The 16,644-nt window shown below is 36.6% G+C and overlaps 1 protein-coding gene across 2 annotated transcripts in view; it reads right to left on the bottom strand.

The window, feature by feature from the left end:
- LOC128236972 (uncharacterized) overlaps nt 1-16,644 on the bottom strand; it is a 70,480-nt gene that overhangs the window by 33,572 nt on the left and 20,264 nt on the right. For both annotated transcript variants that reach the window (XM_052952131.1, XM_052952132.1), the window contains exons 5-11: nt 13,037-13,118; nt 10,778-10,853; nt 7,739-7,883; nt 7,191-7,288; nt 6,036-6,140; nt 1,043-1,127; nt 383-471 (exon numbers count right to left, since the gene is read on the bottom strand). In XM_052952131.1, coding sequence (XP_052808091.1) covers nt 383-471; nt 1,043-1,127; nt 6,036-6,140; nt 7,191-7,288; nt 7,739-7,883; nt 10,778-10,853; nt 13,037-13,118 — 680 coding nt within the window. The remainder of the gene's footprint in view (nt 1-382; nt 472-1,042; nt 1,128-6,035; nt 6,141-7,190; nt 7,289-7,738; nt 7,884-10,777; nt 10,854-13,036; nt 13,119-16,644) is intronic.

The following is a 16,644-nucleotide window of genomic DNA, read 5'->3' as shown; positions in this document are numbered from 1 at the left end:
ATCATGTTTTACTTATTTGACTCGAATAAACACCAAAAAACCCAATATGATTTAGGTACAGATAAAAAATATTAACATTTATCAATTTCCTTTTTCAATAAAAAAACTACGGTTATAAATTCCCTAGTAAAAATAGCGCCAAAATATCACTAATATTTTATATCCCTATCTAAATCATATGCACTTTTTTCTTTTTAAAATATTTTTCTAGCATCAACCTTTATTGTGAGTTACCTTTCCTGCATCTGTATTTCCCTTGGAAAACTTTGGAAGTCTTTGACTACTATCCAACATCTTTTCACATTTCAACTATTTGTCTTAGTTAATTTTGTAACATTTGACACATTACTAGAACCATGTATGTAATACTACTGATACTGACCTTGACTGAGGTGAAGGTCAACTTCTGATGCCTGTGTCAATGGAAGGTCACTTTCACAACTGCTGCTTTCCTCATTTGGCTGACTGTCACTACAAAACAATGCATAGTCATTAAAAAAACAACTCATGGACATGTATCTATACCAAAATAGTGTCAGCCTTGTATAAAATAAAAGGAACATGGTCACCTTTACTGCTAATTGCTCTTGAAAACTTAACTGTTTGTGCTTCTTTACTACACCATGTATCCATTAATATTCACAACCCACCATATACCGTAACAACAACCATGCATTCTCATATATGGTTACACCCCACCATGATATCACATATAGGGCAACACCCCACCATGTACTCATATATATAAGATAACACCCCACCATGTACTTACATATAAGGTTACACTCCACCAAATACTCACATGTAAGGTCACACCCAACCATGTGCTTACATATAAGGTTACACCCGACCAAATGCTCAAATGTAAGGTTACACCCCACCATGTCCTTACATATAAGGTTACACCCCACAAAGTACTTACATGTAATGTTACACCCGACCATGTACTTACATGTAAGGTTACTACCCACCAAGTACTCTCATGAAAGGTTACACCCCACCATGTTCTTACATATAAGGTTACACCCAACCAAGTACTCACATGTAAGGCTGCAGCTCAAGCAGTATTTGTTGTAGACGAGCTCTAAGTTCTATCTCACTGTCTGAAAGTGGTACACTGCCTCGATCTGTAACATAACAAATACCAATCTGTAACATAAACACTGATTTGTCACAAAACAGACAATGATCTGTAACATGTCTTATATCCACTTAAGGAATGAATTGCGGGGTTGATGTCATTATCGGGGTATGAACGCAATTGGGCTGGTCTAAGTGTGTGGAGGTTGAACCACTCGTACTTTAACCAGCCCAATTGCGTTCATATCTCCGATAATGACATCAACCCCGCAATTCATTCCTTATATTTACACCGATAGTTCATTATGTTATTCAATAATTGTTAAAAAAAATACTTCATTTCATTTAAGAAAACCTTTCAGTAACCCTTTCTAACCCATTCTGTAAATAGAACGACCCGACTGTAACCGGAAGCTTTTGTTTTCAAATGACGTCACAATAACGCGGGAAAAGATCAACCACTTAAAATCACGTTTAAACGTAAAATGTAAACACTTATGGCAATAATGCATTTAAAATTTAAACAAGAGGGCCATGATGGCCCTGTATCGCTCACCTGTAGCTTTGCTAAATAAAGTGAACATTCTGACCTATTATCATAAAGATCCAATGAAAAGTATGGCCCCTAGAGGCCACTCTTTTATTTGTCCCACTGACCTAGTTTTTTACCCCACATGACCCTATCAGTAGGCAATGCTTCAAACCAAATATTTAAGACCTAGTCCTTGTGGCTTCAGACAAGAAAATTTTAAAGTTTTTTCCTATATAAGCCTATGTAAAACTTGTGACACCCAGGGTGAGGCCTCTTTTCACCACAGGTGCACAAATTGAACAATCTTGGTAGCGGGCCACTAGGTTATGCCACATATAAAATGCCAATGTCTTGTTGGTTTAGACAAGAAGTTTTTTGTTCTATATAAGCCTATGCAAAACTTGTGACTCCCCCCAGGATAGGGCCTCTTCTCCCCAGGGGCATAAATTGAACAATCTTGGTAGAGGACCACTTGGTTATGATACATACCAAATATTGAATGCGTAGGCCTTGCATTTTCAGACAAGAAGATTTTTAAACACTTTCCTTATATAAGCCTATGTAAAACTTGTGACCCCCTAGGTGGGGCCTCTTATCACTTCAGGGGCATAATTTGAATAATCTCGGTAGAGAACCACAAGGTAAAGCTACATACCATATATCAAATGCCTAGGCCTTGTGGTTTTAGACAAGATTTTAAGTTTTCACTAAATAAGCCTATGTAAAACTTGCGACCCCCGGGCAGGGCCTCTTATCACTCCAGAGGCATAATTAGAACAATCTTGGTAGATGTCCATAAAGTAATTATACATGCCAAATATCAAAGCCCTAGGACTTCTAGTTTTGGAGAAGATTTGTTAAGTTTTCCATATCTAAGTCTATGTAAACCACGTGACCCGGGGCGGGGTCATTTTTGACCTCTATTGTGTTCACAAGGTTTTTGTACTAATTGACCTAGTGACCTAGTTATTGACCGCAGATGACCCAATATCGAACTTGACCTAGATTTTATAGAGATGATCATTCTGACCAAGTTGCATTGAGATTAGGCTAAAATTGTGACCTCTATTGTGTTCACAAGGTTTTTGTACTAATTGACCTAGTGACCTAGTTATTGACCGTGAATGACCCAATATCAAACTTGACCTACATTTTATAGCGATGATCATTCTGACCAAGTTGCATTGAGATTAGGCTAAAATTGTGACCTCTATTGTGTTCACAAGGTTTTTCTACTAATTGACCTAGTGACCTAGTTATTGACCGCGGATGACCCAATATCGAACTTGACCTAAATTTTATAGAGATGATCATTCTGACCAAGTTGCATTGAGATTAAGCTAAAATTGTGACCTCTAATGTGTTCACAAGGTATTTCTACTAATTGACCTACTGACCTAGTTTTTGACCCCAGATGACCCAATATCGAACTTGACCTACATTTCATAGAGATGATCAGTCTGACCAAGTTTCATAAAGATTAGGTCAAAATTGTGACCTCTGTTGTGTTCACAAGGTTTTTCTAATAATTGACCTAGTGACCTAGTTATTGACTGCGGATGACCCAATATCGAACTTGACCTAGATTTTATAGAGATGATTATTCTGACCAACTTGCATTGAGATTAGGCTAAAATTGTGACCTCTATTGTGTTCACAAGGTTTTTGTACTAATTGACCTAGTGACCTAGTTGTTGACCGCGGATGACCCAATATCGAACTTGACCTACATTTTATAGAGATAATCATTCTGACCAAGTTGCATTGAGATTAGGCTAAAATTGTGACCTCTATTGTGTTCACAAGGTTTTACTTCTAATTGACCTAGTGACCTAGTTTTTGACCTGGGTTGACCCAATATGGAACTTGACCTAGCTTATGTTAAGATGATCATTCTGACCAAGTTTCATTAAGATAAGGCTAAAATTGTGACCTCTATTTTGTTCACAAGGTTTTTCTAATAATTGACCTAGTGACCTAGTTATTGACTGCGTATGACCCAATATCGAACTTGACCCAGATTTTATAGAGATGATCATTCTGACCAAGTTGCATTAAGATTAGCCTAAAATTGTGACCTCTATTGTGTTCACAAGGTTTTTGTACTAATTGACCTAGTGACCTAGTTATTGACCGCGGATGACCCAATATCGAACTTGACCTAGATTTTATAGAGATGATCATTCTGACCAAGTTGCATTGAGATTAGGCTAAAATTGTGACCTCTATTGTGTTCACAAGGTTTTTGTACTAATTGACCTAGTGACCTAGTTATTGACCGTGAATGACCCAATATCAAACATGACCTACATTTTATAGAGATGATCATTCTGACCAAGTTGCATTGAGATTAGGCTAAAATTGTGACCTCTATTTTGTTCACAAGGTTTTTCTAATAATTGACCTAGTGACCTAGTTATTGACTGCGTATGACCCAATATCGAACTTGACCCAGATTTTATAGAGATGATCATTCTGACCAAGTTGCATTAAGATTAGCCTAAAATTGTGACCTCTATTGTGTTCACAAGGTTTTTGTACTAATTGACCTAGTGACCTAGTTATTGACCGCGGATGACCCAATATCGAACTTGACCTAGATTTTATAGAGATGATCATTCTGACCAAGTTGCATTGAGATTAGGCTAAAATTGTGACCTCTATTGTGTTCACAAGGTTTTTGTACTAATTGACCTAGTGACCTAGTTATTGACCGTGAATGACCCAATATCAAACTTGACCTACATTTTACAGCGATGATCATTCTGACCAATTTGCATTGAGATTAGGCTAAAATTGTGACCTCTATTGTGTTCACAAGGTTTTTCTACTAATTGACCTAGTGACCTAGTTATTGACCGCGGATGACCCAATATCGAACTTGACCTACATTTTATAGAGATGATCATTCTGACCAAGTTGCATTGAGATTAGGCTAAAATTGTGACCTCTATTGTGTTCACAAGGTTTTTGTACTAATTGACCTAGTGACCTAGTTGTTGACCGCGGATGACCCAATATCGAACTTGACCTACATTTTATAGAGATGATCATTCTGACCAAGTTGCATTGAGATTAGGCTAAAATTGTGACCTCTATTGTGTTCACAAGGTTTTTGTACTAATTGACCTAGTGACCTAATTATTGACCGCGGATGACCCAATATCGAACTTGACCTAGATTTTATAAAGATGACCATTCTGACCAAGTTGCATTGAGATTAGGCTAAAATTGTGACCTCTATTGTGTTCACAAGGTTTTTCTACTAATTGACCTAGTGACCTAGTTTTTGACCCCAAATGACCCAATATCGAACTTGACCTAGATTTTATAGAGATGATCAGTCTGACCAAGTTTCATAAAGATTAGGTCAAAATTGTGACCTCTATTGTGTTCACAAGCAATTGTGAACGGACGGACGGACGGACGGACGGACGGACGGACGAAGAGTGATCACAAAAGCTCACCTTGTCACTACGTGACAGGTGAGCTAAAAATTAACACTTTCTAAAATGTTGATTAATATTTTACCTGCTGACACAATACAAACAATAACAAGATTAATATTTTTCATGTATATTGTTATGCAATGAATTGCAATCCGAACTTATCCGAAGATGTTGCGTTCATCGATTGATAAACACAACTGCCGAAAGGCAGTTCATTTAAAGAATGAAAAGTGTGGTGTAAATATTGTAATATAACAAACACCAATCAGCAACATAACAAACACTGATCAAAATCATATCAAACACAAATTATTTTAATCTAAAGTGACACTCTTATTCAAAATCAATACATACACATATATAACAAACATAAAATTTAACTGATAAACCTTTAAATATGTACTTAATAATAATGCATTTATGGAATATGTTAATTACTGATAATAAGATTGTAACTGCGTATTTAATAGCTGAAAATGCAAAAATATTAAATGATTGGTGAATGCTTAAAGTATTACTGTGATTGACTTTTGTCTCATAAGGTAGAAATACTGTGCACATTTCTGTCAAATTAAACTTGGTACCTCATAAGAACCATTGTTTCCGACATTCATTCATCAGTTTTGGAATATTAAAACAATTGTATTAATTGTGGTAATCTTATGTGGTAGTAAGAGTGCATCTTTAAAACACTAGGCTGTGTTTCAGGATTAAGATCGTAAGGGTTAAGATTTTTTTGGCACACTGCGTTTTAATTAAAATATTGTCAAGGACATTTATTGCATAGATTCTGCCTATAACTGTACATGAGTACTCCTAAGCAGCGTAAGGTTTACAACTAATATGTCTAATTGAAACGGGGCCCTGAACTAAAAGCATAACATATAAAACAGGCATGTAAAATTTATTTTTGACACAACAAACACTATACTGGAACATATACAGTTTCTACCTGTCAAACAGTATGTTCTCACCTTGTGACTCTGGTGGGGCAATATCGGTTATCTCTCCCCGGTCTCTACAACGCTGCCTTTCATCCTCCCAAAGAGCAGCCAGGCCGGGGTTATTACCCACATTATCTGAAGATAAAGCAACACAGGGTCACTCTCAAACAACACATTCATGAGGACATTGTTTCATTCAAGCTTTGTATCACAGATGAATTTCATGGAGTCCTCATGTGACCAAATAACTCAGCTAAGTATGTTATCGAATGTTAAATGCAGGCCAGTCCCATACCAACAAAATAAAACTTTGATAATTGAATTATTGATTGTTTTATTTTTTATTTCATTTACTAAACAGCAGCGATGTATGAATATTGTATAACACACCCTTATTGGTTTTACCCACCCTTATCGGTATTACCCACCCTTGTAGGTATTTCATACACTTAGTGGTATTACACACCACTTATCGGTTTTACAGACCCTTATCAGTATCATGCCCTTATCAGTATTACACAACCTTATCTGTATTACACACCAATATCGGTATTACACCCTTATCGGTATCACACACCCATAGCGGTATAACACACCCTTATCAGTATCGCACCCTTATCTGTATTACACACCAATATCAGTATCTCATACCCATATCGGTATTACACACCTATATCGGTATTACACACCCATATCGGAATTACACACTCGTTTCGGTATTACACACTCGTATTGGTATCACATACCCATATCGGTATTACACACACATATCGGTATTAGACACTCTTATTGGTATCACACACCCATAGCCGTATTACACACCCCTATCGGTATCACACACCCATAGCGGTATTACACACTAGTATTGGTATTACACACTCTTATCTCTATCACACCCTTATCGGTATTACACACCCTTATCGGTATCACACACCCATAGCGGTATTACTCACCCATATCGGTATTACACACTCTTATTGGTATCACACACCCTTATCGGTATTACACACCAATATCGGTATTACACACCCTCTTATCAGTATTACACAACCTCTTATCGGTTCTACACACCCTCTTATCGGTTCTACACACCCTTATCAGTATTACACACACTTATCGACTTATGAAAATCACAGAGAATTATAGTTAAAACCTGGCTATTTATTAGTAATAATTTAATATTACCTCCAATCTCAAGCCTGTTAATGATGTCGACAGCCACAGCGTCCACCTCCAGTTTACAAGTGCTCATTCTCTCCACCTGGCTGTCTAGGTACATCTCGCTGAAATTACAATCATAGGCACTGTATATACAGCTCATCAACCAATCATAGAGCATGTACAAACAACTCATGATCTTCTTGTTTATTATTTGTCATGTTTATGATTTGTACATGTTTTTATGAATAAAAGGATCACCTCTTAGTGATTCCAAAAAGAAAAGAAAAAAACAAACAACTCAACAACCAATCATATGTCTTGTAGAAACTCATCGAAGAAACATAGATCTTGTATGAATGACTCACCAACCAATCATAGATCTTGTACTTACAACTCAATAACCAATCATATGACCCGTATATGTACAACTTGCAGAAAAATTCATATATTGTAAAACTAAAGAATACATATATGCAATATGGCAAGTATTCAATATTTCTTCATGAATTCTAAAAATTTATAAAATCTTGCTCGACATATGAAAGGCAACAGTGAACACAAACTCTACCTACCTTGGTATATTTTCTGCGTCCCAGACCTGCTGTGAGGGGGTCATGGTCCCTGATCTGTTCAGCAGACCCGTAAAAGTCACAGGGGTTCTAGGGGTGGAACCCACTCCCTCATCTGACCCCTGGCTACCCATAACAGGCTGCACATCTGAAATACAAAGGCATTTGTTTACTTGACCTAGTTTACTGTCAATAAGCTCAACATCTGCAATACAAACACACCAGTTCAGCGACACAAAGGTTCTGGAGGTGTAGTCCATGCCTGTATCTGACCATTGGCTACCTACAATGAGCTCAACACCTGCAATACAAACGCATTAGTTCAATTGACCTTGTTTAGAGACACAAAGGTTCCAAGGATGGAGTCCATGCCTGTATCTGACCCCTGGCTACCTACAATGAGCTCAACACCTGCAATGCAAAGCAATAGTTCAATTGACCTAGTTCAGAGACATCAAGCTTCTAGGGATGGAGTCCATGCCAGCATCTGACCACTGGCTACCTACAATGAGCTCAACACCTGCAATACAAATGCAATAGTTCAATTGACCTAGTTCAGAGACATCAAGCTTCTAGGGATGGAGTCCATGCCAGCATCTGCCCCTGGCTACCTACAATGAGCTCAACACCTGCAATACAAATGCAATAGTTCAATTGACCTAGTTCAGAGACATCAAGCTTCTAGGGATGGAGTCCATGCCAGCATCTGCCCCTGGCTACCTACAATGAGCTCAACACCTGCAATACAAATGCAATAGTTCAATTGACCTTGTTTAGAGACACAAAGGTTCCAAGGATGGAGTCCATGCCTGTATCTGACCCCTGGCTACCTACAATGAGCTCAACATCTGCAATACAAATGCAATAGTTCAATTGACCTAGTTCAGAGACATCAAGCTTCTAGGGATGGAGTCCATGCCAGCATCTGCCCCTGGCTACCTACAATGAGCTCAACACCTGCAATACAAATGTAATAGTTCAATTGACCTTGTTTAGAGACACAAAGGTTCCAAGGATGGAGTCCATGCCTGTATCTGACCCCTGGCTACCTACAATGAGCTCAACACCTGCAATACAAATGCAATAGTTCAATTGACCTAGTTCAGAGACATCAAGCTTCTAGGGATGGAATCCATGCCTGTATCTGACCACTGGCTACCTACAATGAGCTCAACACCTGCAATACAAATGCAATAGTTCAATTGACCTAGTTCAGAGACATCAAGCTTCTAGGGATGGAATCCATGCCTGTATCTGACCACTGGCTACCTACAATGAGCTCAACATCTGCAATACAAATGCAATAGTTCAATTGACCTAGTTCAGAGACATCAAGCTTCTAGGGATGGAGTCCATGCCTGTATCTGACCACTGGCTACCTACAATGAGCTCAACATCTGCAATACAAATGCAATAGTTCAATTGACCTAGTTCAGAGACATCAAGCTTCTAGGGATGGAATCCATGCCTGTATCTGACCCCTGGCTACCTACAATGAGCTCAACATCTGCAATACAAATGCAATAGTTCAATTGACCTAGTTCAGAGACATCAAGCTTCTAGGGATGGAGTCCATGCCAGCATCTGCCCCTGGCTACCTACAATGAGCTCAACATCTGCAATACAAATGCATTAGTTCAATTGACCTTGTTTAGAGACACAAAGGTTCCAAGGATGGAGTCCATGCCTGTATCTGACCACTGGCTACCTACAATGAGCTCAACACCTGCAATACAAACGCATTAGTTCAATTGACCTTGTTTAGAGACACAAAGGTTCCAAGGATGGAGTCCATGCCTGTATCTGACCACTGACTACCTACAATGAGCTCAACACCTGCAATACAAACGCATTAGTTCAATTGACCTTGTTTAGAGACACAAAGGTTCCAAGGATGGAGTCCATGCCTGTATCTGACCACTGGCTACCTACAATGAGCTCAACATCTGCAATACAATCCTTATAGTTCAATTGACCTACTTTAGAGACAGAAAGGTTCTAGGGGTGGAGTCCAGGCTTGTATCTGACCTGTGGCTACAACCACACGCTCAACATCTACAATACAAATGCAATAGTTCAATTGACCTAGTTTAAAGACAAAGGTTCTTTGGCTGGAATCCAGGCCTGTATCTTACCTGTGGCTACTCACAATGGGATTCACATCTGCAATACATAGGCAATAGTTTAATGACAATAATCTGGGATTTGGTATCCCCTTATCAGTTAAATATTTATTTATGTCCATCCAATGAAAAAATAACTATTTGTTAAATCATATTCTTTGAACAAATTATTAAGGCATGTGTCAAATTTCTATCACCTACAAAACTTCTGTGTCCTTGGGTTAAAGGTTTGTAGATCATTTGCAATCTACTCATCATCTATTGATATATAACAATATATTTAAAATGCCATACGCCAAAACAACCTGAATTATTTTTTTTGTATCAGGTAGAATTACAGATTTGGATTTTGGAATCTGTTTTTTGATCAAGTTCTAATCAGTTTTGAAATCATTTTCATCAAAACATAATGAAATGCCCCGAACATGAATGACTAGGAACGTGCAATAATCAAACTGTCAATGTTGTTTAATAAGACTGCAATGTGCTACATTAAAACTAATCCTACTATCATCCTGTTTCATAATGGAACAGATGGTGCCAACAATGCAATATTGGAAAATAATCATAATTATTAGACATGACATCTGGACATTTGTTATATTTACACAATATACTGCATATACAAAACACACACAGACTTTTGTCTGTGACTTGTAAATGACCTGAGGTTTGGTTACAACCATTACACGTATTTCGATGATTCATTGTATATAGCATAATAAATGAACAGTGCATGTGAAAACAATTCTTTTTTCACAAAGTTGAAAAATTTCACTATGATGCTTAAGGATTAGGAGTACAGATTTCAACATACAAAAGAGCTAGAGATTAACCTCAGAATGTAGCTTTAAAAAAAATAAAAATGAAATGATATATAATAAACTTAATGTACATGTTACTACAACGTTTCAAATACCTGAGGCATTTCTTCGGAACTTGATAGCAGCCACATTGATCAGGTTCATTCCATACAGGTTGTAATCAATGAAGAGCTGAAAAATACACACACTTGTACAGGAATATCGCCACTGACAATTGAACATATTCCTTCAAACTCATCGCAAATCAGAAATGAAATGATACAACAAAAACAGAGATTATAACCTTTATGCAATAGAATACTTGAAAAACACTATCGCATGATCAAGATCCCGATTTTTGTTAGGCGTTCATTTTAAGTAGTGTTGTTGTTTTTTTCATTTTGCTCATATCTTTATTATAATGGTACATGTTTGGTTTCTGCTTGCCACATTAAGTAGCAATTTCAAGTCAATTATCAGACATGAAACTATGCATATTTTATAAATTGCAAAGAACAAAATAACCTTGACATTTTATGAATGGTAGAGATGCCTTGACAAAAAACCTCAAGTCTCCTAGACGCAATTAAGAAGTCTAATATTCCAGACAGATTAAATTAGACTCTACCATACTTGTTTTGTGACGCAATATAAAAAGCCACTTTCTGAACTAGATGCTCCAATAAATTGGGTTCTAACAGCTAATAATTTTCAATCCATAAAAATAACCAGGGATCTGTGTGAGTACAAAGGATTCATGTCCAAGCAGGGTAAAAAGTCTCTTACATTTTAAAATGGTTTCTAAAGGCATTTATGTTCAATTCAAGGTATTTCCGACTGTTTTTGATGCAAATATAGAGAAAAATATCGATACAACTTAAGTTTAAAGCTTTAATTCTGATTTCAGGATTTCAGCGACCCTGTTTCATGTTATAAGCCATAAAACATAGGGCTTTATTGGTTTATAAAATAAGACCAATAAGGCAACTATAAATTAACTAGAGATTGTTTTTTGGAAAAAGCGCTTGTCTCCCCTATTATGTGGTTGTAGCTGAGAAAAAATAAATGATGGACATGAAATTTGTAATTTTGGACTGGAGACGAACCAACAGTGAAGTTTGGTTTATTCACCCGCATTAAATAGTGAACATCTACTGCGACCTTGACCTTTGACCTACCAAGTATGAAGTTCCTGGGTGCAAGCATTCTTTATTTATTGAGCGGAAACAAAGTGTGATGTACAGACTGACAGACTGACTGACTGACTGACTGACTGACAGACTGATCACAAAATCAATAGGGGTCATCTACTAGTCATGACCAACTTGCATACCAAGTATGAAGTTCCTGGACCCAAAGGATCTTTAGTTATCAAGCGGAAACCGTTTCTTCACCTCAAGGTCACGGCGACTTTGACCTTTGACCTACTGATCTCAAAATGATTAGGAGTCGTCTACTAGTCATGACCAACCAGCATACCAAGTATGAAGTTCCTGGGTCTATAGTTATTGAGCGGAAACTAAGTGTGACGTACGGATTGCGGGACAGGGCAAAAACAATATATCTCCCCATGAATGGGGGAGACATAATTACTAGATTTTCATCCCCTCTTGCCCCCTCTTTTTCCCCTGCCTTTTAAATTTTATTGACTCAAATAAAAATGTTGAACTAGGGTCTGTTTTTGCGTATCGGTCTGGTAATGTCCAGAAACAGCATTTATTCTTATCTATGGTGTCAATGCCGTATAACATTCAAAGGAGAATTGTTAGGATGTGTTTGTGCTTCGTCTAGAAACACATGTATATGGTCCCATATGCAATAAGAAAGAACATAAACACATATTCAACTAGGAAACAGTCATCAAAAAAAAATTGTAAAGCTTTCTAATTGAAACCGAGGAACTTCTAAACAAATTCATTGACAGGAAGAGGAGAACCCTTTAATTTAAGAACAGGACACTTAGCCTCAAGTCATTAGTCTGAATTCCACTATTGCTTGGCATAATTTTTTTTTAAAGCCGTGCTATATAAAAGATTTTGAGCAAGTCCCTAAAGCATTTTACCAGTGAAGGGCCTGTAAGTTTGTGCTTATTTCCGTCAGTGAAGGTTTATTTGCTAACAGTAGTCAAATATAATATATGTTTGATCCCTGTTTTGCGTCACCCTAGAGCAATAACAATAGCTGCATATAGAAACAGAAGCAGTTATGGGTTCTTGCAATAAGATGATGATTGGTTAATTATATGTTCACTCGGGTTGCCAAAACTTGAATTCAACATATCCAGACTTGATGCAATTTCTTTAGCAAAGTTGTACTGTAATAATCTGGTCTTGTTTATCAAAAGGAATAACTGTTATAAGCCATGTTATATGTACCTGCAGTGTGTAGGGTATATGGGCCTCGTGGGGTTGAAACGGCTTGTTGAGAACGGCTCCTCCCAGCAGCAGATCAGCAGCCCTAAAACACATACATGAACATTGTAATATGTACATCAGCATGGCACACAGCAGCCCTAAAACACGTAATATTAAGTAAACACTGTAATCTGTACAATGGCCTGGCACACAGCAGCCCTAAAACACATCTGAACACTGTAATCTGTACATTGGCCTGTCACCCAGCAGCCCTAAAACACATATGTGAACATTGTAATCTGTACATTGGCCTGGCACACAGCTGCCCTAAAACACAAATGTATACATTATAATCTGTACATTGACATGGCACCTAGCAGCCCTAAAACACATATTTGAACTCTGTAATCTGTACTTTGGCCTGGCTCCCAGCCGCCCTAACACATAGGTGAACATTGTAATCTGTACATTGTCATGGCACCCAGCAGCCCTAAAACGTGAGAGATGGCATGGCAAACAACATCCCTTATTTTGAAATCATAATTGACATGACGCTAAATTGAATAAGACAGCTCTCAATAATTACCTTCCTTGTAAAACAAAAGAATACATCCAAGTTCTTGTGAATTTTACTGTCCAAGGTTATCATGTCCCTAATCCATTTCTTTGTGTGAAACAAAATATTGTAAGATCAGGAATTTAAAAAGAATACTAAAGCTGCACTCCCACAGATTGACCCTTTTGATGACTTTGTTTGCCTTGGTATGAGCCAGTTTTGTGTAAATGCCTGGAAACCAGTGATATAAGAATGCTGACAAAAGATCCAATTAGAATTTTTCATATTTATGTTCACAAACTTCAGTTTTATTGCTAAAAGCGTTACTAACCCTTTAAGAAATTAGTGTTGTTTTTTTAGTTCTACTAACAAATGAGATCTGTTCTATTGTGTGTTATCTTATATCACTGATTTCATGGCATTGATGCCAAAATCAGCTGATTCTAAGACAAAAATGTCAAACTGTCAATCTGTTGGAGTGCAGCTTTAATACCTGCAAAAATAAATAAACTTTGCCTAGTCTGACCAACAAAGCTCTTAAATTTCGAAATAGATATTTAAACTACTTAGAAATATCAATTTGTAAATTAATTATATTGGTGTCCAATTGTATTTTGTTTAAAAAGAAATCAAGTCAGCCTTATTTGACAGTTTCAGTACAAGTAGCCTTAGCAGCTGATCAAATTGATATCACTAAACCACACTAGACAGACGGACTACAATAGGTCTCATTTGTTTTTTTACACATATTACGTTTTATAAACACTTAAGAAAATTACAGATTTTCAGGGAGAAGGAAGTGTTCTAGTTAAGTTAATATTTTCTGTAGCGAAAACTTCAAACTAAGATCAATACCCAGCAATCCTGGCGTCACTTATTATTCCTGTTCAGTTTTTCACGTACAGCATGCTTCCTACAGGTTTCTGTGAAACACCAGGGGCCTTATTTATAAAGCATCATGGTAAAAAAAATCAACTCAGTGGAAAATTGCCTTTTTTCTAAGTTGAATTTTAAGATTTCTAACAATGATTGTACACCAGAAATATAAACCAGAACACGCATTTAAATAAATTTGATGAAAAGTAGAGTGTATTTAAAAACATAGCTGTCGTAATACAGCCAGCTTGACTACGCCGCTTTGTCGTAGAATACAATAACGATGTAATAATACCAAGTTTGGTCTCTATGTCAAACCTTACTAAAATTATTTGATACATAAGGTGACTTTGATGCTGCCCTCCCACCAGCCCGCCCAAACAATGACGCAAGTCATTCAAATAACTTGATTTACCATTATGAAAATTTGGTTAAGAATATACAAATATGCCTTTCAAAGGAAATTAAAAAAAAAAATCAAGGGCCATAATTTGTATTTAGGCTTAAAACAATATGCCTTTCAAAGAAAATAAAAATAAAAATAAAGAAATTCAAGGGCCATAATTTGTATTTAGGCTTAAAATGGAGTTATGTTTCTTGTTGTAAGATGGTCGTAAATAATTTTGAATTTTATTAAGTGCATTTAATGAACGGTATAGAAGTTTTTTTTATTAAAATCCCAACTTGCCCTTAACTTTTACTTGCCTAAAACTTTAACCTAAGTCAATCAGGGGCACAACTTGTATTAAGGATATGGAGTTATGTAACCTCATTGGGTGATGGTCCTGAACAATTGTGTGAAGTATTAAGTCAATTGAATGAAGGGTATAGAAGTTATTAAAAAATATCCCAACCTGCCCTTAAACTTTAGCCTATGTTCCATAGTCAATCAGGGACCATAATTTGTATAAAAGATAATATGGAGTTATCTAACCTCATTATGTGATGGCTCTGAACATCTGTGTGAAGTATTAAGTCAATTGAATGAATGGTATTGGAGTTTCAAGTGAAAATCCCAACTTGCCCTAAAACTTTAACCTGCCCTAAAACTTTAACCTACGTCAATCAGGGGCCATAACTTGTATTTAGGATAATATAGAGTTATGTAACCTCATTGTGTGATGGTCCTGAACAACTGTGTGAAGTATTAAGTCAATTAAACAAAGGATATAGAAGTTATTAATAAATATTCCAACTTGCCCTAAAACTTTAACCTGAGTTCCATAGTCAATCAGGGGCCATAATCTGTGTAAAGAATGATATGGAGTTATCTAACCTCATCATGTGATGGCCCTGAACAACTCCGTGAAGTATTAAGTTAATTGAATGTAGGGTATTGGACTTATAAGTGAAAATCCCAACTTGCCCTAAAACTTTAACCGGACGTCGACGCTGGGGCGAGTAGTATAGCCCACCTATTCTTCGAATAGTCGAGCTAAAAATATTTGTCAAAAATTACAAAATTTGAGATGAAAATGTCCACCAAGATGCTCTTTGTATAAGACCACAGGGGGGACTTTAACTTAGTGAAAAAAAAGTTTGTTTGTTTTCGGAGATGAATTTAAAGCAAACTTTCCATGTTCGTATACTAAAAATATGAAAATAAGCAAGAAAAAGATCCCGATAATAAAGGCATATATTATAAATAAGTTGTGATTAAAAATGGAGAGCATTTAACATATTCATTGTAAAAAATATGAAGTTTCCCCAAGTTGAAAATCTACACCAAGAAGCTTTAAGAATTTGTCCCCAGGGGCAATCTTTCTACCTTTCAATTTTATTGTCATATGAATTCAGATTTGAGACCAATGCCTCGCATATGTTCATAACTTGATTGAGCACGTTCATATTGTTAATGAGCAAAAAGTGTAAGTTTTCTATAATTTCATCTTTAAAAAGAAGGTAAAAAGTGTGTAATTATCTCCTTTTAAAGAGTTTTGAGACTTTAACTAAAGATTAAATCATGATAAACTAGGCTTTACAGATTTTGTGTATAAAATCAAGCTTAAGCAAATGATATGGATTTAAAAAGAAATATGATTTCTCTTAAGCATGTTCAAAATGAATATGTTTCAAGAAGTTGGGTCCACAGGCTAACTTCTTTGAATTTTCTGTCAAGGTACTAGCATTTAATATGACATTCAAAATCAATACTTAAACATGTACATTATGTATAACAAACAACTTTTGAGTGATA

This window comes from Mya arenaria, chromosome 6, assembly GCF_026914265.1.
Source record: "Mya arenaria isolate MELC-2E11 chromosome 6, ASM2691426v1".
Taxonomy (NCBI): Eukaryota; Metazoa; Mollusca; class Bivalvia; order Myida; family Myidae; genus Mya; species Mya arenaria.
The sequence above is the reverse complement of the archived record's forward strand: the minus strand, read 5'-3'. Positions and strand labels throughout refer to the sequence as shown.